The following is a 25,000-nucleotide window of genomic DNA, read 5'->3' as shown; positions in this document are numbered from 1 at the left end:
TCCTTCAGCGAGATGCCCTAACCCCTACCTTCTCCATATCAACGTGGATGAACCCGGATTCACCGGAAGTCTCTCTGGGTGGAAGCGTCGTCCAGTGCTAAAATCACTGAAAACCTGGCGCTGGTCAGTGTGTGTGTGTGTGTGTGTGTGTGTGTGTGTGGGCCGTGCACGGTGACTCACCATTGCCCGTGACGGACTGAGGGAGCGCGACCGCACGGGGCTGCTGCTGCGGCTTCGGCTTCTCCACTGGAAGGGGAGCGTAACCATGGCACCCAAAAAAAAAAAAAAACAGTGAAAGTAGTACACGTTACAAAGTGAGGAGAGTGAAGGGTGTGTGGGGCGTATCTGGGTGTGTATCAGGGGGGAGTGGTCATGCAGAGCAAGGAGGGGGGTGTGTGTGTGTGTGTGTGTGTGTGTGTGTGCGTACCAGAGCTCCTCTGCGGGTCACGGCCTCTCCCTTGACGAGGACGATGTCCGCCTCCATCAGGGCGGGCCACACGTGATACAGCACCAGCGGCGCCGCAAACTCAGAGTCGTAGCTACGGCGATACCTGTTGTCACGCGGGACGGAGGCAGGAGGGGGGGGGGCACAGTGAATCGGTGTGTGCAGAAGGACCTAGGCCTCAAAGTCTGGGTCATGGGTTTGCCAGCGCAGCTCATTGGTGTTGTAACTGGGCTTCCGTGTTTACATGATGTAAGGAAATCGGGTTACAATCTGCTTTCCTTTCCTGCGTGTAAATGTGCTGCATTAAACTCTCTTTCCCTTCATAGCTGCGGGCGTTGACCGTATCAAGATCTTCATGACCGTCGCTCATGTATCTATATCAGCGTCTGAGCTCTCCTCAGTTCATGATGGGTCAGATTGTGTCTCTGAGTTACTTGTTGTCATTGAAGAGCTCCCCATCGCTGGAGAAGGCCAGGTCCAGTGGGGGGTCCAGCGTCTGCATGGCGAAGGCCAGCCTGCAGGTCTCCCTGATCAGGCTGCTGACCAGGGCGAAGTCCACCTCCGGAGGGAAGGAGATCCGTGGGTTCACGTTCATGGCGTTGATCACGTCCTGGGGGATAAACAAACAATAAATTATGAAGATTGGGTGATTGATCACATCCTGGTAATCATCATAGTAAAAACCTAATCAATAACTAAGTGATTCATAAATTAACAATAAACAGAAAAAGATCTGTAGTCCCATTTTTTTTTTTTTATAAACAAGGATTTAGATCATCCTGGGGAAAAGGTCACAGTAAATCAAATCAATAAATCAATTATCATAAAAATATACATTTATGAACCATCAAAAAATAAATTGCATCTTGGGGAAACTGACACAATGAATGATGAATAAATCAAAAAAAAAAAAAAGTTTTTCTCTATTGTGTAATCAGACGTACGTTGACGCTGGCCTGGACATCGTACAGATCCAGGTTGCGGACGATATAGTCCACGGCTGAGTCGTCCAGGGTCTCCGGACCCATGTGGGACGGGGAGAGGGTCTTCCTCACGCGCAACTTGAACTGTCTGTAGGCCAGCTTCGCTGTCTGGAAGGACTCCTGGAGACGGCGATGGAAATTATTCATAATGGAAATTATATGTCACATTTCTGTTATCGTCATCACTCATCGCTTGTGGTTCAGTGGCTAGGATGTTCGACTCCCAGCCGATGCTGGTCCTGGGTTCAATCCCCGATCCTTGAGCAAGACGTCCAGTCTCCCTCCCTGCTCCCTCATGACTTTGCTGACACTTTGGATGAAATCAACTGTTGACATGACACGTGTCTGAATAAAAACATGTTTATGTTACACTATCACATGTTGCAATGTGATAGTGAGCTCCTCTGCGGGTCACGGCCTCGGTTGCGCATGTAACACTAGACCTCTGAAGAATAAGTCCCGCCTCCGAGGCTCCGGTTCCCTCGGTCAAATGTCTACGGGAAATAACGTGGTGTTTTTGAAGGATCGTACATAGCAAACTCTGTAGGTGGCGAAGAAGTAAAAGCTGCGTCACGTTTTGAACTACACACTTTTTCCATCTAGTGTCGACTGGCTTTTTGGATTGTCTGTGCCGTTAAAGTAGCATTTATAATCGTTTACAAAAAAAAAAAAAGCCAGGGACTTATTCTTCAGGTCTATGTATGAATGCAGTGGAGGGGGGGGGGGGGGGGGGGGGGGAATTGAGCGGTTACCACGGCAGCGATGTAGATGATCTTCTGGACCATGGCGAGGTCGCTGACGTAGCGGCGCAGCAGGCTCTGGGCCTCCAGCCGCTCCACGGCGTACAGGTCGCTGAAGCGTGACAGCAGGCGGGCGTGGCGGGAGGACTGGGTCAGCTGGGCGCGCGTGGGGGACTCAGACCTCAGGGGGCTGGGGGGCCGCCGGGGCAGCGGGCTGGACGACCGGCTCCTGCTCAACCTGGGAGAGAGAGAGAGAGAGAGAGAGAGAGAGAGAGAGAGTAGGAGAGAGAGAGAGAGAGTAGGAGAGAGAGAAGGAGAGAGAGAGAGAGAAAGAGAGAGAGAGTAGGAGAGAGAGAGAGAGAGTAGGAGAGAGAGAGAGAGAGAGAGAGAGAGAGAGAGAAGGAGAGAGAGAGTAGGAGAGTAGGAGAGAGAAAGAGAGAGAGAGAGTAGGAGAGAGAGAGAGAGAGTAGGAGAGAGAGAGAGAGAAGGAGAGAGAGAGAGAGAAGGAGAGCGAGAGAGAGAGTAGGAGAGAGAGAGAGAGAGAAGGAGAGAGAGAGAGAGAAGGAGAGCGAGAGAGAGTAGGAGAGAGAAAGAGAGAGAGAGAGAGAGAAAAGAAAAGAGAGAGGGAGAAATGAAAAGAGAGAGAGAGATAAGGATCTGATTGGATTGGCATATGCACGTGTGTGTGTTTGTTTGTGTGTGTGTGTGTGTGTGTGTGTGTGTGTGTGTGTGTGTGTGTGTGCATGCTAGATGTGTGTGTGATATATGAGATATGTGTGTGGTTGTGTATCTGCAATGTACAGTATATGCGCATCTGCATTTGGTGTGTGCGCACACATATGTGCGCGTTTGTGTGCATGCCTGTGCCCACCTCTCCTTCAGCAGGCTCTTCTCTGAGGTGAGGTAGGAGACCTCGTCTCTCAGCAGGCGGACCTGCCTCTCATACTCGTCCACAACCTCCACCTTCCTCCTGTAGACCTCCAGCTGTTCGTGGGCCGCACGCATGCTGAACCACACACACACACACACGTAAAAACACAGGTGGATATGAAGAGCTCTTAAAGGGTTCCTAGTTGGACCAAATGGTAAATGGTAAACGGTCCTCATTTATATAGCGCTTTTATCCAAAGCGTTTTACAGTGTTGACTGACATTCACCCATTCACGCACACATTCACACACCGACGGCGGAGTCAACCACGCAGGGCGACAGCCAGCTCGTCAGGAGCAATTAGGGTGAGGGCGTCTCGCTCAGGGACACCACGACACTCGGCTAGGGAGGAGGAGCCGGGGATCGAAACAGCAACCTTGCGGTTACCAGCCAACCCGCTCTACCTCCTGAGCAATAGGACAACACCGGTTGTCCTATTGATAAGCCTTTACAAGTCAACTGTTTTGTGACATCACACATGAGACCGTGCACCCAGACCACGGATAGAACAGCCTAACTACAGTGGACTGTACCAACTGGTAGGCTGATCTGTCCATCATACACATGACCCTCCCACTTGTGATGTCACTCAAGAGAGTTTGAAGTCACACCTGTTGGCAAATCAAGGGCCCTTTAAGTATTTGTTTCGGTCATATTGGTCAAATGGTTGTGATGACTACTCTTAACGTACTCTGCCCTCAGCTGCAGTATCTCGTCCTCGGTGGCCAGCAGCGTGGTGGCTGACTTGTCCTTGGTGTTGTCCAGCTCCAGCTGCACGTCAGCCAGCCTGAACACAGGGACCACGTCAAAGTGAACGTGGGCACGTCTTTAGGGCTCCTACAGGGCCCTTCATTGATCAAACACACACAGAAAAGCTACAACCCCTCCTATGATGTTAATGACATAATCGCCTGTGTATACGTGGCAGCTATCGCTCATTTTACGACAACTCCCTGTATGTTTAGAGATGCTGGAGCTACCGGGATATCTCTATGAGGGATGATTTTTTTTTGGGGGGGGGAAGTGTTATTTTATAGTCTATTATTTTATAGTCTATTAGTTATTAGACATATTATATTTGAACCTCAATGATTATTCAGGAGCATATTCATAAAGCCGACATAAAGGCCCATGCAGGAGAGGTCAAACTGTGTTTGGGAGCACTTCATACGAGGTACTGGGTAGGCAGACCAGACTCACTCTGACTTGACGGAGTCCAGCTGCAGGCGGGTGGAGCACAGCTGGGTCTCCATCTTCTGCATGTTGTTGTCATGGGAGACGGAAAGCTCCCTGATCTTCTTCTCCTTCAGGGCAGAGTCCTTATACACACACACACACACATAGATTCAACCGTTTACACCAGGGGGGGCTCCAAACCTTTTAAACAGCTCAAACTGTTCAAAACATTACTCTAAATCTAATAATTAATAATACGAATAGTGTAATAATAATACCAATTATTACTGTAATAATAATACCAATTATAGTGTAACGGATGCCGATTGGCTGAGGTCACCTGCATGAGCTGCAGGCTGGTGTCGTCGCTGACGGAGGGCCGAGCCAGGGAGAAGCATGTCCCCAGCCACGGGAGGAGGCGTGTTTTAAGTGTGTCCACGCCAGCATAGTGCCCCCCTGGATCACAGAGACATGTGAGTCATGTGATTGGATTCGACATAGCAGAGAGCTGATAGGTGCACAGGTGTTATCCAGGGCCCTATTGTTGGGGCCCCGTATTCTTTACTATTTACCCTTCAGTCGTTTGGAAACGTGTCCTTAAGGAGCTGCTTGGGGTTTTGAATAGTGGTGCGTTCAGGAAGGTAGGACATTGGGGTTTGAGTTCCAGAGACCACAACCTTTTGGCATGTATACCCCCCTCACCAATAGAACTATTAACTCACTTATTAACTCAACTTTTTTTCTTCTTCTATGAAAAACTGCCTTGATGGTTTAATTATTATCTATTATTATTATTATTATCTCTTGATGCACATTTTTCCCTGGTTAGGTCCATAGATGACAAGATAAGATGGACTTTATTGATCCCAGATGGGATATAAGGGTTGGGGAATGAAGATAATATTTACCTTCTGCAGCAGCAAAGTTGAGGATGGTGAAGAGTTGTCCCTGGATCTTAGCCGTGAGCTCAATCAACTCACAGCAGCGGTTCAGGTTCTGGTCGCAGGAAATCACCTGAGAGGAGGAACAAATGCAGCGCATAAATAGCATGTTTGTTGACGTCTATTTTATGTTTTGGATTCTCTCTGAAACATAGGTTGCATGCAATAATAAGTGATAATTTTGCTTTTTTGTTTTATTATAAATAATTATGATAGGCCTATATATAAATATTCGGACAATAATGTGTAAAAAAATATATATCAATTTTAAAAATGCAATACAATTCTAGTAGTAGTGGGCTAGACTCGAGGACATTTTTCCACGAACTGATTTGCAGGAAGAGGGTTCACCGGTAACCATAGCACCCATACTACGGCGGTTGCCATGGCGTCCATAGCAACCAAACTTTGCAGAGCAAATCAATGCAATGAAGTGCTTCGCTGTGCCTTCGAAAAGTGCAGTTTTAAATGTGTCTGAATTCCAGCTGTTGTAACAGCAATCTGCATTATTATTATTATTATTATTAAGTTACAAAAATTAAGAACATTTAGTATGCGACATTCAAATAAAAATGACCCAAGTGCATTTCACTTTCACCTGGTGCTTTGAGCTTATTATTCTAGAGTGCCAAAACGTATCGGCTTTCAGGTGGCCGCGTCCGGCCGCGATGAAGTGGCATGGTCAGATTTAGGTCAGTAATGACTTATTCATGACTTACATGGTAGTCCCTGAACCAGCTCTCAAGCTTGTCCTGTAAAGCGCCATAGGCAGATATGTTCACAAGTCTCCTCAGGGTATCGGCCATGTCCTTCCTTTCCTCCAGTGGTCCTGCGATGCTTAAAAAGACGAGGCTTAAAAAGACAACGGGTCGCTTTTATCCTGGGACGGGACCTCCCGTGTGGTGGTGCTGGTGCTGGGCGCGCTTGGCGTTTGATGCTCTAGAGTTCGTACTAAAGCCAAGTCCACGTCCGGTCACCTCTCTAAGCACCGCCTCGACTATAGCAACGCCGTGGAACGGGAACCGACAACAGGGCGCATCGCTGTGTGGTGTTTGAATGTCGACAACACAACAGAATCCACCTGCTCTGTGTGGTGCTGCAGATACTCCGCGACAACTGTAGCTATCCTATGTAATGCCAGACGGTCAAACGACACCGCGAAGGATCATTGCACAGGATCAGCAGCTACAGGTCTCGGTGGTTTCCGGCGATAGAGCCTGGAATTGTATTAAAACATACATTTTGTGTTTCAATCAATGTATGTGTTTTTGCACTTTTTTTCAACAATCTGGAAAATTGTAACTAATCATGAAGTGACCGTTGTTTTTTTTATTTGCGTAGGTGTCTGTGCATGCAGCCAAGTAATGCATATATCTAAAATGTAATAGGATATTCCATTCTATTCCATCCTATTATGGCCTATTGCATGGTTGTCTTATTTAACTTAAATGACAAGCTTACAGAGTAGGCTATATAATAACTTTAGTATATAGTTATAACGTATTCGACAATTAATCGATTAAATGCCTTTGAAAACCGAGCGTGTGTGTGAGTGTTTGTGTGTGGTCTACACGCCCCTCCTTCGGTTAATATGGAAAATATGAATGGGCATGCATGTTTACCTATTTTGGGACCTCTCTGTCTGCTCTGCTATTGGCTGGCTAGATCCAGAATGAACCATCATTTGTAAACATCCACAGTGTAACCTCAAGAATCCATAATATAAGAGGATATTTTTTCAATAAAATCTCACTATAATTAATGTATTATCTATATGTATATATTTAACCTAATTTCTCTCGACATTTATTCTGATTAACTGTATTTTGGTTAATTATACAAGTGGTTTCGTCCACTTTCCTTCGCCCAAGTTGTCCACCGCCAGCGTCAGGGGGAGGGTCAAGATGGCGTCTGAACAGGTCTGTATTAATATATATATATTTTTTACAGTTTTTACCTCACTGTCATTGTCCTTTTTATCGTTGTATCTGAGGCTAGTGTGTTGCATTTTGTAATCTCAACAATGGCGAATCGTGGCATTTCAGCCGGCATCGTCCGCTTGTTTTTCTGCTGTCGTTTAAACCACACATTTAGTGTAATGGAAAATCGGTAGCTTATTATCTGTAACGTTATTTGGATGTGTAATTTGAAGGGCATTGTAAGTGAAATAGTAGGCATACGTTAATATGTGAATGTCTGTAAGCGGTTCGTTTATTTTTAGTTCTTGCCTCAGCCATACAGACGCTGACATGAAGCGCCACGCATTCCTTAGCCGGGCTAAACACAGACAAGCGAATAAAAAAACACCAACACAAGTAGTACGCTTAGTTCTCCTATCACGCCACCAGCCATTGAATATGGGTCATCAAACCCATATTCATGTTATATTCAGAGTGTCACCTCGGCTCGGAGCTAAAGGTTGTTCCTTTGCTCCATGTATTTTATAGGAGAGTTCCAACGGCCCGGTGAAGAAGTCCATGCGGGAGAAGGCGGTGGAGAGACGCAATGTCAACAAGGAGCACAACAGCAACTTCAAGGCGGGCTATGTCCCCATCGAGGAGGAGCGGCTCCACAAGACGGGACTGAGGGGACGCAAGGGGAACATGGCGGTCTGCATTATCGTCCTCCTCTTCCTCCTCGCCCTCATCAACCTCATTGTGAGCACAGTTATACCTTGTTACTGATTGCAGCTTCACAATTTATGATTAAGTAGTTCAGCCACGAGACAAGTTTTGTCCAAAGCAACTTGTCATTAAGGAGAAGGTAGGGGAATTAAAGCATCTTGCTCAAGGATGCCTACAGGTTAGGCAATAGGCTGTGGACCTTGGGAATGGAACCCAGAACCTTTCTGCTTGGAGTAGAACATCCTTCTTGTAGAGGTCTTATTTATGGTTTTCTCTGTCGTCTCTTAGATCACGCTGGTAATCTGGACGGTGATTCGGATCGGTCCGAACGGCTGTGAGAGCATGGAGTTCCACGAGAGCGGGCTTCTGCGCTTCAAGCAGAAGGCAGACATGGGAACCGTGTTCCCCCTGCACAAGAGCACCGTGGGCGGGCGCAAGGACCAGGACCTGGTGCTCACCGGCAACAACAACCCGGTGAGTAGTGACAGAAACCTCTCATTGGTTATGCCATTTAAATTGATCACAGATCACTGCTGATTTTATTGAATTTATTGATTGTTGGAAAATATGATCAACCTCCGCGTGCTGGTATAGTGCTCCAACCTGGGCTGCGTTTACCTAGTCTGCTAACATCCTGGAGTGCAGTTTTTGGTGGTTGTGGGGCCAAGTTCGACTGGATGTGAAAAAAACCTAAACATGTCCATGAGGTACTCCAGCTACTGGACAATCAAGTCCTGAATGATCAAATCGACTCCCTCTCCCCCTGACCCGTGGGGGTCAGTGTCTTCTACACCTGTCTCATGAGAACATGGTAAAGTGTGTCCGTCTCTGTCCCGGTGTGTCCCGCTGTGTCGCAGGTGGTGCTCCAACAGGGCACCACCAAGCTGAGCGTGGAGGAGGACAAGACCTCGGTGGTCAGCGACGTGGGGATCTCCTTCACGGACCCCCGCACCCAGACCACCTTCTTCAGCACTGACTTCGAGAACCACGAGTTTCACCTGCCCAAGGGCGTCAAGGTGCTGCGCGTGAAGAAAGCCTCCACGGAACGGGTACGTACCAGGTGGATTTCAATTTTTCACTGTTCATTTGGAAAGATTGTTTACCGTGTGCTTTAGTAAGGCGATGTGGAGCCGTACTGGTGGTTTGGTTCCAGTGCTGGTCTAGTGCTCCAACCTGGGCCATCAGACCTCTGACAAAACGCTGCCCTCTACCTAGTGCTACTGTTACTACCTACGTCCGCCACTGCTATCTTGGGCAGGTCTCTTGATAAAGAGGTTTGTAATCAAAATTTAGACTTCCCAGGTCAAATTAAAAACACATTAGCAACCTCGTCTGTTGAGCAGCCAATAAGGCCTGGCCAATAAGACTCTGACCCTGTGTCAGAAGCCATTCGTCTCGTCACAAACAGACACAAAGCTTCCATGACTGATGGCAAAAAAGCCATCCGTAATCAACGAGAAGACATCGTATCATTCAGTATCAAAACTGCAATAACTTCTAATCATGTTATAAAACGTTTAATCACGTCAACATTTATGGAATTTGTAAAATATGGGTGTGTAACCCTATTGGAATGTGTGTGTGTGTAGGGGGTGATTGAATAGACAGCAAAGGCCAACAGGAAAACAGATGATGTAATCATCACTATCTTCCCCCTGGGAAAGGGGCGGCCAATGTCCTCCACATAAAAGACAACCATTTCCAAGCCCATATTTGTCAAAGGCAGATTATCTCAATAAAGAGCTGCATGAACTCAAGGCAACTAGGGCTAGTTTGAGACCCAGCTCTCCCTGGAAGTGCCCCTGAGCAAGGCACATCCCTGGGTAAACATAAGCCTTACTCACAGAGTGATTTGAGTGGTGGTTTTACGATAGTCAGGATAGGCCAGTTGTTAGGTAGCCTGGCACCGCCCGCCTACGTACTTCCGCTCAATATTATTTTCATTTATACTACTTCTCTTCTGAAATGGAGTACGAGAGTCTGGTAGGACCAGGCTAGTTGTTAGGGTCTCCTAGAACAAAAAGGCCTCAAACCCTGCTCCTCCATGACCTGTATTTAGTTGTAAAAATGACTCAGGCGCTTCGGATAAGTGGCATAACGGTATACGATGTTTGGTGAAGTTCAAATGACCGATGGAGTCTTGTGTGTTCAGATCACCAGCAACGCCTCGTCAGACCTGACCATCAAGAGCGAGGGCAAGGCCATCGTCCGCGGCAACGAGGGCGTCCACATCATGGGACGCACCGTGGAGTTCAAGAGTGGGGGAAACATCGAGCTCCGAGCTGTAAGCGTTACCTCGGCCACAGGAGTATAACATATCCTCCTCCCGTGTAGGCTTTACGTGTTATTGTTCATGATGTTTGACGCAACTGTAAGCAGTGCTCCGTCCTATAAAATTGCATGCCATATCTCACGTATGGGTTTATTGGGATGTAGAGACACGCAGGAGATGTGTGTGAAACCTGGGTATATTCAGTGTAACTGTATAACTTTAACTGTATAACAGTGGCCCAATGTTATCATATGATGTATAGTATATGTTTATTCTTTTTTTTTAGATCACTATAGCGGAGTCATATATAGACAGATTAACATTTTATATAATCATCCAATTGTACGTTGAATGAATGTCCATGAATATCATGGGAACGCTGGGTATGGCTTGTCGCCCCCCGCTGGCAGAGTCGTAGTAACGCGTCCTCCCTCTCTGCTCCCCCAGGAGAACAACATTGTGCTGAACGGCTCCCTGATGTTCAACGCCTCGCGCATCCCCCACTCTGCGGGCGACGTCTTCTTCGACGAGGGCATGGAGCGCTACAAGCTGTGCATGTGCGCCGACGGCACCCTGTTCCGCCTCCAGGTCAAGTACTCCAACATGGGCTGCCAGACCTCCGACAACCCCTGCGGCCACTAGGCACCACCCAATCACAGCCGTCGGGGTCGGAAAAAAAAAACCACCTATCAGAACAGCCCGATGAGTTTAATGCCACCGAGAACGGTTCAATAGTTTGCCATGCTGCTGTACGACAAACTACCCGTTAGAACCCACTCTGAACTGTCCAATAAGAACCGCCTTACTAAGTCCCGTCCAGTAAGAACTGCGCGATAAGACCTGCCCACTAGGAATAGCCCATTAAGAACCAGCCCAAGAAGTTCCATCCATTAAGAACTATCCCACAGAGTACCGCTGCACTTCGGACTGTCCATTAAGAACTGGCGTACTACAGACTTAGAACCTCCTCACTAAGTTCCGTCCAACAACACCAGCCCTGTCCCTCGTTTGCCAAAAACATTTCCCCACCAAACTGACGCAGGTCTTCAACTGTGGCCTCCGCAAGATGCCGGTGCGGTTTCGCCTCCCTTGGGTAATGTGCTGCTTACTTGCCACATAGGGATGTTTCATTAGCCAAAGGTATATGTTGAAGTACTGCAGTGTTTCTGTACCTACTGACTGACCCTTGCATGGCATTGCAGTGAAGGAAGTTTACACGCCTTATTATCTTCATATAAGCTTTACATTTGCCTTTTATTTACAAGCTACAAGGTTGGTTTGCTTGTTTGTTATATGGCAATCCATTTTGTTTTATTTTGTACTGAAAGTGTGGCACACTATAAAACTCTTTCACTTCAGCTTCTGAAAGGAGACAATGTTTCGGAACAGTATTATAAGCCATCCAGTATTACTAATTGCTTAATACATCATTTCTACATCGAGTGTAGATGAGATGTGCCAAAAGAAGGGACAGCATTGTGATGTGTGTTTTAGAACATGTTTAACTGTGTTATTGCATTGCTTTTAAAGTGCACGGTTATTGCATCAAGATACACTACAGCTAAATTAAAGTGTCTTTAATTGTTTGCGTTCATGAAGTTGATATATTTAATTGTTGGTTGGTTTGAAGTTAATGTAACAGAGTGAACTGAGTGCAATATAGCCCTGTTGTTTCAGCGCTAGAAGTAATGTTTGATTTGTATTTCTGTGTTTTGTCTCTTTCATAACACTGCCGTTTTTCAGTTTGGAAAGTGACGGTTTTCACTGCAGGAATGAAAATGAATACATTAAACCTGCACTGTGTAATAACTTAATCCAATCTACATCAATTTAGGGGTTGTGGAGGAAAAACAGAGGAATCACATTCTCGAACAAAATGACTGCAATTTAACAGTTTGAGGTAATGCAGGTATAAAAACAAACATGGAAACACGCCCTTTTTAAATACCTCTGCCAATCATCTGTTTTGTTTAAATAAATAAAAAATGGAAGAAAATTTTTTTTTTAGAATTAATTGAGTACAGTTGACTCGACTGACCCTGCTGGTAATCTACTGTCATGTTGCATTCAGGCTGGCTTTGGTTTATCTAAGGATCAGCCCCCTTGGCCAGCATGAAGTACACAATGAAAGTGAGGTATTAACCAGCTGTGTGTCAATTATTGAAGGAAACTCCACAAGACATAAGTCATCTGTTAAATAAGGACGTCCACTATTCTAGACTTTGAACGGAAACTACAGTAGAAGGATCAGTTCAGCTGTGGCTCAGGAGATTGAAAGACCTAACCCTACAAGTTATAGATTTCACCATTCTAGTGAATAGAGTTTGAGACAGGTGAGTTTCATCAACTGTCTTTTGATATTGTTAGTGAGGTGTTTTTGTTAAAAAGGGGAGTCTTGTTGTTTTGGATGTTTTGTTGTTTCTTGGATTGTGTTCATTTGAATGGGGTGTTTAAGTGATCCGTTATCATTAGATCCATGATTTGATCATCATCACGGGACCTCCGGTCTCCCACCAGACAGATCATGGTGTTGCCCCGGCAGCCCGGCTTGGAGTTTCTGCTGCTGCTCTGGGGCTCCTGGGGGTGCTGGTCGTCCCCAGTCCCCCTCATCCCCTGCCCAGAGGCCTGCGTCTGCCTGGATCACACCCTGATCAACTGCTCCTCCTCTGGGCTCCCCCACATTCCACGACACCCTTCCATGGACAGAGCCGCGGAGCTAGATCTATCCCACAACCTCCTGAGCTCCGTAGCGCTCCGCAGGCCTGCCGCGGAGCTCCGGGCCCTGCGGCTGGGGAACAACCAGATGTCCTCCCTCTCTCTCTGCCTCGATAAGTGGAGCTCCGACGGGGGTGGACGTCGCATGCGGTCCCCTGGGGCCTGGAGGAACCAGAGGAACCAGAGGAGCCCGAGGGGCCCGAGGTGTGTCTCCTGGGCTCCCGGCCTGCTGCTGCTATCGATGGAGAGGAATCGCCTGGCGGAGATACCCCGGGGTGAGTCACACGCCAACACCTAAGATATAATCTGGTATCAGTAATAAATACCTACTGTGGGATGGTTTATGGATCAATCCACTCTTTGATTGCCGTTCCTAATCAATTTGATTATATCAATTTGATATATATATATATATATATATATATATAATAGTAACTATAGGAATCTGACATAGTTTGATTGTATTTTCTTTTTATTACTGCATAAGGGTTTCATCTCAACACTGGGCCTTTTAACTTTAGCATAACCCTAACCTCAACAACAACAAGATTAAAGTTATTTGTTATTTGATGAGAAGCTTTCGGAAGAGGTGGGTCTGCAGGTGTTTTAGAAGATGGGTAGAGATTAAATGTAGGAATGGCAAGGAATAGGTGTTGTTTTGTTTTCTTTAATTACAACCCTCTGTAGGTTGTATTACTGTGTTTACAGTGTTGTACAGTGTTTTGTAATACATAGATATTCAATGACAGTAATGTCTGTGTAATCGATCTGCCTTCCTTGAAAACCATTGTGGATAAAAGCACCTGTGACTATGGACATTAAGACATTTCAACTTGTTAACTTGTAAAACTGCCCATATAAAATGTTGTTATAGTGTGAAAATGTATTATGCCCCCTGTATTTTAGTACAGCCTCCTATATACATGTCTTTTCTTCATATTATTCCATGTGTATTTTATAAGCTTTTGACTTGATGACGAGGTAGCTAAGCTGGGTAGAGCTGGCTCGTAACAGGTAAACAAACTTGTGTGCAGTAGTGCTCAGTAATTACGGCTGGAACTTTGCTCTCCAGATAATGACACAATAGGCAGATTAATGTACAACCTGTCACGCTCTTGCTTGCGGCCCTCCTATGCATTTAAGAAGCAGGTAAACAAGTAAAAAACTATCGCCTTTGAACAGGAGAATGATCAAAATCAACATAAAAAATCAACATACTAAATTTTCGAATGATTTTGAGAAACTCCATGCCTCTGCTTGGCAGAATATTTCAGTACTTTTTTTTTAATCCTTTTTTTTAATATTCAGGAAGAGTGTGTGGTTAGCCGGTCTGTTTAGGGAGAACTCAGTGGCCAGTATTGGACCAGTTATAGTCGTCTCTGTTTGGTATTCGGATCACTGCAGCCTCTGTACTGATGCAAAGGCCCATGGCGCTTCACTGAGAGCCTCTCTTGCTGAGACTGCAGGAGAGACAGCCAGAGAGACTTTGTGCCATGAGCATAAATGTTCAGCTCAGTCTTTTGTAGTGTAAGCATGTGCATTGATACGATTTAGCAACTGGCAAACGTGTTTAAACATGCAGGATAATTATTGGGCAATGACAATGACCTTCATCTTGGAAATTCAAATTTTGAGAAGGAACTACATAAATGTCAAACATTTTAGTCACAAAATGGCTTCCCATCTGTCAAAAAAAAATTACAAAATCCACACCAAGATATAATCTTAGGATAACGTTTAGGGAATAGATAGATGGATAGTGTGGCAGGGTCTTTCAACTCCCAGCCAAGAGGTACAGATTTTGATCACAGATGTCTGCAGCCTACTTATTGGTATCCTAGAGCTACATTTCCTGAGTAAGCCCTATCTGTTCTGTAATGCAATGTAATAACTGAATTCACTGTAAGTGCCTTTGGATGACAGCATCTGATAAATAATGACTATAATAAAGTAGGGGGTTGGTTGTCATACTTGAAGTTATATAGAAATGTTTCTCTGGGTCCACAACATTATTGCACATGCACATTATTTTCCAACATTAATTTTATCATTGCAGTGGCAATGATAACACATGTATTGATCATTGAGAACTTTTAATCAATATAAATTGTGTTTGGAAAGTTAGGTGCGCCCACGCTGTTTCATAACCTTAAGTTATCTTAAGTTCACATTTATTAATTTAGTAGACAGTCATTCATGAGGCATATGATAAGTGAGGCTGCTATCAATCAAAGCATGCAATCCAAATTAGCGAAACAACAAAAAGGGTGCAGTTTAGCTTTACAAATCAAAACACAAAGTAAGTAGAATTTGCATAATAGTTACATCTTGGAGTTGTACAGTTGGTACATCTCAACAAAGTCGGTACCAAGTTGTCTTTAAACGTGTTCCTTCAAGTCATTCTCCTGCCGTGTCGATGTTCCTCAGGGCTGGGAGGGAGCAGGGCTCTGCAGGTTCTCCAGCTCTCCTACAACCAGATCTCCACCCTGGAGGCAGCGGACCTGGAGGGTCTGCAGCAGCTGAAGGAGCTCCACCTGCACCACAACCTCATCAGCAGCCTACACCCTCAGGCCTTCGTAGGCCTCACCAACCTCACTGTAAGAGGACGGTTATTATGGGATAAATGATAGAACAGGGTTTCTTCCTAGAGGGTCTGATGTTCTTGTTTTCTTTCTAAGAATATGTATTTCTTCCTTATTAGCAGTTTGTTATCAACCATATACCTGGTCATTACCAATCACTCATTACGTTTCATGATGTGTACATGTGTATATGAAAATGGGTCATAATTATTACAAATTAATATGATAGCAAGGTACTTTGCCAGAGAGTGAAGTAAAATAAGCTGTTCCAGACCAGATTAGAAATTGCATCAAACTCAAGTTTCAGTAACATCACCTTGTTCATCGTCTCCTGCGTTCCAAGGTCATCGACCTCAGCTTCAACCTGCTGACGAGCCTCTCTCCAGCGACCTTCTGGTCACTGCGCGTGGGGCTGGAGGTCAGGGGAGGTGGAAACCCGTGGCGGTGTGACTGTGACATGGCTAGCCTGAAGAGGCGGGTGGCCCTGGATGAGGACGAAGACCAGCGGCGCTGGTTAGACATGGTGTGTCACTCGCCTTCCTCGCTTGCGGGGAGAGACCTGCTCCAACTCCACGAGGAGGACCTGGGGTGTCCGGGTGCCCAGAACAAGCCCGGGCTCCATCAGGATCTCACTGTCGACCACGGGTCTACTGTTCTGCTGCCTTGCTCAACGCAAAAAGGTAGCTATTTGATGGGATTTATTGATTTTGTTTATTTTTTTTATGTTTATAATGTTCAACTAAATCCTTGGTATCTCTAGGAATCTAAGAAAGGATAAATACATCATTTACATTTTTATATTTATTCGGTGTGTTTAACTGTGTCATACCTTCATTTCGATATTTTGTTTTGTTATAGGTTCAACCTGGTGGACTCCCAAAGGTCAAGTGTCAGCCAACGCGTCCCAGGCGGGTCTACTGATTACAGACATCACAGAGAGGGACGCAGGACTTTACATTTGTTTGTCCAAATCACACGAAGATGTTGTATCTGTTTACCACCTGAAAATCAGGGAACTAGGCGGAGGGCAGGCTAGGGCCAACGGCAGATTGCCCAGAAGTTTACCCGGCGACACCCAAGGGATAGGCCGTGCGAGTCAAGTAAGGGCCATGAACGAGAATCAGCGCCTGGGTCTGGCCGTGGGTCTATCTGTTTTCTTCACTTTCCTGGTGGCGTTTATCCTTGGCGTCTTCGCTAGACCATGTATCGATGTACTTTGTCAAAAATGTTGCGTTAAGAAAGACACTTCAGCTCAACCAGGCTCAGTCTCGTCCACTGGTCAGAGACCCTACGACAACCAGGCCTACTCGGACGAAGAGGACGACCCAGTGATCGTCTCTAACAGAGAGCGGAGAGTGACCTTCAGTTCTCAAGAAAACCACGAGCAGAGCATGGACTATAACGTTACTCAGGCTAGTGGGCATCCGCAAAACCTGTCCTCTTCTTCTGATGAGGAGCAGGGCATCAGTACACGGAAAAAGAAGAAGTCCTCTCAGCCCGTTGACAATGAGCTGAGAGAGCGAGGGAGTCTGTCCTCTTCTTCAGATGAGGAGCAGGGCAACAGAAAGAGGACAAAGAAGAAGTCCCAGAAAGCCTCGTCCTCTCAGCCCGTTGACAATGAGCTGAGAGAGCGAGGGAGTCTGTCCTCATCTTCTGATGAGGAGCAGGGCAACAGAAAGAGGACAAAGAAGAAGTTGTCGAAAGTCTCATCCTCTCAGCCCATTGATAACTGTATCCACCAGAAGGAGACTGATTCAGATTTCGCCTCTGAACCGTTTGCTGATTGGTCCCCACACCTGAACAATGCAAAGCGCCGGGACCAGGACCAGCCAAACGACAGCGGAGATGCCTTTGATTTCCCTGAATCCATTCAAAGTGGTTCAGTAAGGTCTAGTAGTCGATCCGGATCTATCAATCGTTCAAAAAAGATTGTTTTCCCAACGTCAGATGATTTGAGGCAATCTGATAGGTCCAGGTCCAGCTCCAGCTCTGCCTCTCATCTCAGTGGGGATGATCACACTAAGATCATTAAAGGGGCTGTTAGGTTTGACAAACAGACCCATTCAAAACAACCAATCAGTATTCCTTCGCAGGAGGTGTTGGAGGGTGAGAACGGCAGAACGGACCTAGATCACTTTGATTCATCACTTTCTTCTTCTTGCGAAAGTGATGATGAGGTCACAGAGTACACATTTAATCAAGATGAAGATGAGGGAACAGGAAGAAGCGGCAAGAACATTGACGCACAAAACAATATCTGGCCCAAGTTGGATTTCAGTCACGTCACCCGTATCAAACAGCGTCTTGATATTACAGTGAAAACAGACACTGAAGGTCCTGCAGTGACCCCGAAAGACACAGATTCAGTCTACAGGACTGAATCAGGACTCAAACCACATTCAGATATTAAAGCATCAAGCGATCTCACATCCAGCAGCAGTGAGAGTGAAGAGGAGAAAACTAAGGTGGAAAATGCTTATCAGCCCCATCTGTGCCTGGGCACAGTGAATCCATCCAACGATTTTGAAATCAATGCACAAGAAAATACATGGCCGGAATTAGATCTCAACAATGTCACTGGCATCAAACGGCATCTTGATATCAAAGTAGTAACAGAGAGCACAGGTCCTGCAATGACCCTGAAAGACACAGATCAGGACTACAGGTACCATGTCAATCCACTTCCAGTGATAAAAGAATCAACAGATTTCACCTCCAGTAGCAGTGAGAGTGAAGATGAGCCTAATGTGCACCTGGGGACAGGGAGCCCAATCAAAGATTTTGAAATCAATGCACAGGAAGACAGATGGCCTGAGTTGAATCTCGGCAATGTCAACCGTGTCAAGAGGCGTCTTGATATCAAGGCAACAACACAGACCTCAAATTCTGCAGTGTTACTGAAGGACACAGATCAGGACTACAGGTGGTCTCAATTGGATCTTGGCTACATCAACAAAGTCAAACAGCCTGTAAATATCAAAGCATCAACCGATTCCACCTCCAGCAGTGATAGTGATGAGGAGCCCACTGATGTGAGAACAAAGACAGAAAAGGCGTCTCCACTCATAGAGCATCAGGGCACAGTCAGCCAGAAGAAGGACTCTGAAATGAGTGTGCAGAATGAAAATTGGCCTGTGGTGGATCTCAGCCGTGTCACACATGTCAACAGGCGTCTCGATTTCAAAGTAGCAACAGAGACCACAGGTCCTGTAGTGACCCTGAAGGAAACAGATCAGGACTACAGGTATAATGTAAAACCCCGTCCAGACTTCACAGCACCAACAGAATTAACCTCGAGTAGCAGTGAGAGTGAAGAGGAGACCATAGGTCCTCTCGTGAATCTGGATGACACTTATGTGAAAACTAAAGTGGAAACTGCTTATCAGCCGCATTTGCATGTGGGCACAGCGAGCTCAATAAAGGATTTGGAAATCAGTGCACGGGATGACAGATGGCCTGAGTTGGATCTCGGCATCGTCAATCGTGTCAAGAGGCGTCTAGACATTAAGGCAACAACAGGGACCGGACATCCTGCAGTGACCCTGAGGGACACAGATCAGGACTACAGGTATAATGTAGAACCACGTCCAGACTTCACAGCATCAACAGATTCAACGTCAAGTAGTAGTGACAGTGAAGAGGAGACTATTGGTCCTCTCGTGAATCTGGATGACACTTATGTGAAAACTAAAGTGGAAAATGCTTATCAGCCGCATTTGCATGTGGGCACAGCGAGCTCAATCAAGGATTTGGAAATCAGTGCACGGGATGACAGATGGCCTGAGTTGGATCTCGGCATCGTCAATCGTGTCAAGAGGCGTCTAGACATTAAGGCAACAACAGGGACCGGACATCCTGCAGTGACCCTGAGGGACACAGATCAGGACTACAGGTATAATGTAGAACCACGTCCAGACTTCACAGCATCAACAGATTCAACGTCAAGTAGTAGTGACAGTGAAGAGGAGACTATTGGTCCTCTCGTGAATCTGGATGACACTTATGTGAAAACTAAAGTGGAAAATGCTTATCAGCCGCATTTGCATGTGGGCACAGCGAGCTCAATCAAGGATTTGGAAATCAGTGCACGGGATGACAGATGGCCTGAGTTGGATCTCGGCATCGTCAATCGTGTCAAGAGGCGTCTAGACATTAAGGCAACAACAGGGACCGGACATCCTGCAGTGACCCTGAGGGACACAGATCAGGACTACAGGTATAATGTAGAACCATGTCCAGACTTCACAGCATCAACAGATTCAACGTCAAGTAGTAGTGACAGTGAAGAGGAGACTATTGGTCCTCTCGTGAATCTGGATGACACTTATGTGAAAACTAAAGTGGAAAATGCTTATCAGCCGCATTTGCATGTGGGCACAGCGAGCTCAATCAAGGATTTGGAAATCAGTGCACGGGATGACAGATGGCCTGAGTTGGATCTCGGCATCGTCAATCGTGTCAAGAGGCGTCTAGACATTAAGGCAACAACAGGGACCGGACATCCTGCAGTGACCCTGAGGGACACAGATCAGGACTACAGGTATAATGTAGAACCACGTCCAGACTTCACAGCATCAACAGATTCAACGTCAAGTAGTAGTGACAGTGAAGAGGAGACTATTGGTCCTCTCGTGAATCTGGATGACACTTATGTGAAAACTAAAGTGGAAAATGCTTATCAGCCGCATTTGCATGTGGGCACAGCGAGCTCAATCAAGGATTTGGAAATCAGTGCACGGGATGACAGATGGCCTGAGTTGGATCTCGGCATCGTCAATCGTGTCAAGAGGCGTCTAGACATTAAGGCAACAACAGGGACCGGACATCCTGCAGTGACCCTGAGGGACACAGATCAGGACTACAGGTATAATGTAGAACCACGTCCAGACTTCACAGCATCAACAGATTCAACGTCAAGTAGTAGTGACAGTGAAGAGGAGACCATAGGTCCTCTCGTGAATCTGGATGACACTTATGTGAAAACTAAAGTGGAAACTGCTAATCAGCCCCATTTGAAACTGGACACAATCAAGGATTCAGAAATCAATGCACAGGAAGACAGATGGCCCAAGTTAGATCTCAGCAACATCAGTGGCATCAAACAGCGCCTCGATATCAAAGTAGAAACGCCATCATCTGATATCACCTCCAGTATTCGTGAGAGAGGAGAGGATGACCATTGGCCTAAGATGAACCTTAACAACGTCACTGGCATTAAACGGCGTCTTGATATCAAAGTCAAACCACATCCAGAGATTAAAGAATCAACAGATTTCACCTCCAGTAGCAGTGAGAGTGAAGAGGACTTTACTGTAGTTAATCTTGACGCTTATGTGCAAACTAAGGTGGAAAGTGCTTTTCAGCCTAAATTACACCTGGGCAAATTGAGCCCAATCACGGATTTTGAAATCAACTCGCAGGAAGACAGATGGCCTGAGTTGAATCTCTGCAATGTCAACCGTGTCAAGAGGCGTCTTGATATCAAGGCAACAACAGAGAACACAGGTCCTGCAGTGTTACTGAAGGACACAGATCAGGACTACAGGTGGTCTCAATTGGATCTTGGCAACATCAACCAAGTCAAACAACCTGTAAATATTAAAACATCAACCGATTCCACCTCCAGCAGTGATAGTGATGAGGAGCCCACTGATGTGAGAACGAAGATAGAAAAGGTTTCTCCCCCCATAGTGCATCTGGGCACAGTGGGCCCAAATAAAGAATCTGAAATAAACGTGCAGAAGGAAAATTGGCCTCTTGTGGATCTCAACCGTGTCACTGGTGTCAAGAGGCGTCTTGATATCAAAGTAGCAACAGAGACCACAGGTCCTACACTGACCCTGGAGGACACAGATCAAGACTACCATGACCATGTCACACGTAGAGAAACTTCAACAGATTATACCTCCAGTAGCAGTGACAGTGAAGAGGAGACCAGGGGACCTGCAATGAATGTGGATGACACTTATACGAAAACTAAGGAAGAGAATGTGTATAAGCCTAATTTGCACCTGGGCACAGTGAAACCAATCAAGGATACGGAAATCGATGCAAAAAACGACCAGTGGCCCGAGTTGAATCTCAGACTACACCTCCATGTCAAGAGGCGTCTTGATTTCAAAGCATCAACAAAAACCCCAAGTTCTGCTGTTACCCTGGATGACACTGACGTTGACTGGTGGTCTCATGTGGATCTCGATAAAATCACCCGTTCTAAAAGGCGTTTGGATATCAAAGTAGCAACGCCATTACCAGAGAGGACCTCCATTGGTAGTGGAGTACCATTGCAGTCTCGTTTCTCCTCATCCAGTAGTGACAGTGAAAGCGAGGTGAAAGTCCAAATGGTAAAACGAGACCCTGTTGTCGGAACCATGAGTGAGATTAGATGGCCGGACCTTAACCCCCGTGTCCCTCGCATCAAGAGGCGTATTGATGTAAAGACGCCTTTACCAATACCACATCCAGGAAAGGTTGACCCCGTTCAAAATGATACAGGGTCTTCCACCAGTGAGAGTGAGGACGAAAAACGAGTCCACACACGTCAGCACGAAAGTGGGGTGCATGTGTCATCATCGATCACTAAAAATGAGTCCATTTTACATTTCAAAGGGCCATTATATGACGACTCTCTCACTTCGAAGAGAGATCCAATTATTAAATTAGAGAAGTATGCTGTGATGACAGATGGGTTGGATGCCAACACCAAAGACCTCAAGAGCATCCCAGGACCAGAATACACTCCAGATCTGGAGTCGCGTTGGGCAGGGCTCAATCTTGGGAAATCGCGCTTAAGAAAGCGTCTCGATATCAGCGCCAACAAGGCTGCTCCACTCAAGGTATCATCTGAAACTGAGATACGGTCTTCTAGTGGGGAGAGAGTGGATAAGAGCAAGGAATGGGCGGAGAAGAATAGCAGTGTTAAGGCTTCGGATATGGATGCACAGAAAGAATCATGGCCCCTGGTGGATCTGGGAAACGTCACTGGCGTCAAGAGGCGTCTTGATATCAAACTAGCAACCCCTTCACCGTACAACGCCTCGAGTAGAGGTAATAGTGGAGAAGCAATCAGTTGGCCTGTGTTGGACAACATCACCGGCATCAAACGGCGTCTTGATATCAAAGCAACACTGTCAACAAATACGTCTGACATTTCTATCGAAGACCGCTGGAAGACGCAGAGTCGGGATGTGCAGGATCCACTGGAATCTCCGCCTCCTGTTCCAGCCTGTCCTCCTCCTGACTCCTCCACCAGTAGCGAGAGTGAGGACGCCTCAACGCGAGGAGACCGGAGGGCGGACTTCCCGGAGTACCATACTCACAGCCCCGCTCGCTCTTTTGCTCAGTCTGTCAGGGCAACCTCAGAAACAGAGGTGGACAGCTCCTTTAGAACAGTAGAAGTGACGGGGTGGAGATCTGTGAAGATGGGCACGCAGGAGAGGAGGGGCCTGGGCGCCCTGAGAGCCATGTCCTCAGAGAGGAAAAGGTGGGACACGGACCACATGGAGCAAGGGGCCGAGGGGTACTTTCAGCAAAACAGCTATCAGGGTCTTCCCTTGAGAGAGGCCCCCAGTTTGAACTATTCATTCTCTGGTGAGGACTTGGAACCTCATAGCAGTATCATATCAGTACAAGAAGCTAGAGCTCCAGAAAGACTCCCGAGGTCACGCCAGAGAGCCGACTATCAGAACAGACTCCTGGGTCGCGACAGGCAGGGTGAGGATACTAAAGTAGATTTAAGACATCCTCCAGAATACTTAGAAATACAGAACTCCACACTGTTTGACTCATTAAACTCAATGACTGACGTTTAACTAGGTGTAGCCTACAAATGTATTTATACGATTTTATGTAACATTTATTGCTGTCATTTTCGTAAAGAAACAATTATGCTCAAATTCTGTCAGTGAACTTGTATGTAACATGAATGAATAATGACCAGAATCTGTACTTAGCTTCACAAATATTATCTTGTAGATCCTGTAAGATCCTTTTAATATATACTGTGTAACTAATATATAATGTGTAACAAGAAAAAGCTTTTGTTTAGTTATTTTAAGGAAATTTGTATTAAACAAACATAAAGACAAGCATTAAGTCAATAAACCCCTTTATTTGTATATATAGACATAGGTTATAGTGAAAACAGACATATAGACACATACATACATAGTTTACATACATATATACAGTCAAGACCAGGTGAACACATCCTCTGCATTGCCATTGAAGAATACACTCTTAATCTGTTGATACAGTCTTAACAACTAGGCCTACTGCTAACAAACTCTTACAAACTGATTGGCTGATGCTTTCTAATAGCAAAACTTGGAGAGAAAAATCGGACTGCATTGGGTGTTGGGAACTCAATAGGTCACTTTCATAGGTCAAGGTTTGCTGAAATACTACCAACTAGTGGTGATCAGAAGGCATTTCAAGTAAGATCTTTGGATGCTACACACATCTTTGCTTTCCACACATTTTTACTTTCCATCAGTATTTCGGAAACCAAGGCTACGGACCACAGGCCAGCGACTGGACTGCCTGTTTTGAAAGCCAGACATCCAAGCAGCGATGGCCAGAGGAGACCAGAGTCTGGCATCAGTCAACAAATGGAGATTTGAAGCAGAGGAAGTTGATACAACCTTTGAGGTTTTTATTTTTCTGTATCTTCAACACTGACAAATCTTTATGTCCATTTATGAAAGGTACCAATGAAGTTCAACATTCCAATGCAGCTTGTAACCTCCCATTGGGTAAAAAGTGACGCTGTAAACTAGAGGTTGCGTCATAGACCTCTACAGAATGTGCACTGATATGCCACAGGGGGCCGAATGAAGGAGGGAACTACAGTTCCGCTGAGGATAAAAGGTCCGTTCCGGGTCTTAACGGACACCATATCAGGGGTCTCAGAGAAAGTCTCCTGACTCTTGAATACCAAATTAAAAGCACGAAAAAAGATCTCACTAATTCCTGTACAAAACGTTTTTCTTACAAAAAGGGGACCTCATCCATTCACAGAAGGCTGACAAGAGCGTGCATGCAAATATCAAAACCTGTGACAACGCGTTACACCACAGCCAAAGACTAGAGTTTATACGAGAACGTTATACTAGGCAAAAATAACAGCGTAGCCTCCATACATTTGCCCCCCTCCCCCTCCCCCCTGAATCGTTGTCAACCTCGGGTTTGAGATTAGGACCATTGTGATATAATACAAAGCAATGATTCAGCAGACCTCCCTTACCTTTCCTTTCCTACGCAAGAGAACCCAGACCCCGCACTCCATCGTGTCCCGGGAGGGGTCCGGAGCCCTCCGCTGTGGATCTACTAACACTGTCCGTGTCGGCCACGCCACGAGTTAATATCGGACCTGGAGCTTCGTGGGCCCAGGAGGACGACCAGATGTCACCTAGGACGACGTAATGGACGTCCATATTCACTCGGTCCCCAAAAACGTACACGGGCCCCAACAGTCCATGGTCGTCCTGAAGCAATCCCTGACCTGTGTGTGTGTGTGTGTGTGTGTGTGTGTGTGTGTGTGTGTGTGTGTGTGTGTGTGTGTGTGTGTGTGTGTGTGTGTGTGTGTGTGGTG

General features: G+C 46.1%; 2 protein-coding genes across 2 annotated transcripts in view; one reads left to right on the top strand and one right to left on the bottom strand.

Moving 5' to 3' along the window:
* The window catches only part of spata18 (spermatogenesis associated 18), a gene marked incomplete at both ends in the record, with an annotated part of 6,444 nt that extends 423 nt beyond the window's left edge, over positions 1–6,021 (bottom strand). The window contains 11 exons of the mRNA XM_084472954.1: positions 181–246; positions 428–551; positions 880–1,055; positions 1,390–1,548; positions 2,181–2,406; positions 3,040–3,174; positions 3,790–3,885; positions 4,299–4,417; positions 4,615–4,730; positions 5,183–5,288; positions 5,935–6,021. Of these exons, the coding sequence (XP_084329080.1) occupies positions 181–246; positions 428–551; positions 880–1,055; positions 1,390–1,548; positions 2,181–2,406; positions 3,040–3,174; positions 3,790–3,885; positions 4,299–4,417; positions 4,615–4,730; positions 5,183–5,288; positions 5,935–6,021 (1,410 nt within the window). The remainder of the gene's footprint in view (positions 1–180; positions 247–427; positions 552–879; positions 1,056–1,389; positions 1,549–2,180; positions 2,407–3,039; positions 3,175–3,789; positions 3,886–4,298; positions 4,418–4,614; positions 4,731–5,182; positions 5,289–5,934) is intronic.
* Positions 6,022–7,093: 1,072 nt separating this feature from the next.
* On the top strand, positions 7,094–11,907 carry sgcb (sarcoglycan, beta (dystrophin-associated glycoprotein)). The gene is made up of 6 exons (XM_084472822.1): positions 7,094–7,134; positions 7,663–7,872; positions 8,128–8,313; positions 8,697–8,888; positions 9,992–10,123; positions 10,559–11,907. The coding sequence occupies exons 1-6, from the start codon at positions 7,120–7,122 to the stop codon at positions 10,751–10,753; spliced, it is 930 nt and encodes a 309-aa protein (XP_084328948.1). The 5' UTR covers positions 7,094–7,119; the 3' UTR covers positions 10,754–11,907.
* The last annotated feature ends 13,093 nt before the right edge of the window (positions 11,908–25,000 follow it).

The sequence above is a fragment of the Micromesistius poutassou genome (genome assembly GCF_964030765.1).
Source record: "Micromesistius poutassou genome assembly, chromosome: 9".
In the NCBI taxonomy this organism is placed as follows: domain Eukaryota; kingdom Metazoa; phylum Chordata; class Actinopteri; order Gadiformes; family Gadidae; genus Micromesistius; species Micromesistius poutassou.
The sequence above is the reverse complement of the archived record's forward strand: the minus strand, read 5'-3'. Positions and strand labels throughout refer to the sequence as shown.

Excerpts from the sequence above, each read along its gene's own strand:
- sgcb (XM_084472822.1), top strand. Across the intron at positions 8,314-8,696 it reads TCACCGGCAACAACAACCCG|GTGGTGCTCCAACAGGGCAC; the intron begins GTGAGTAGTGAC and ends GCTGTGTCGCAG. Across the intron at positions 8,889-9,991 it reads AGAAAGCCTCCACGGAACGG|ATCACCAGCAACGCCTCGTC; the intron begins GTACGTACCAGG and ends TTGTGTGTTCAG.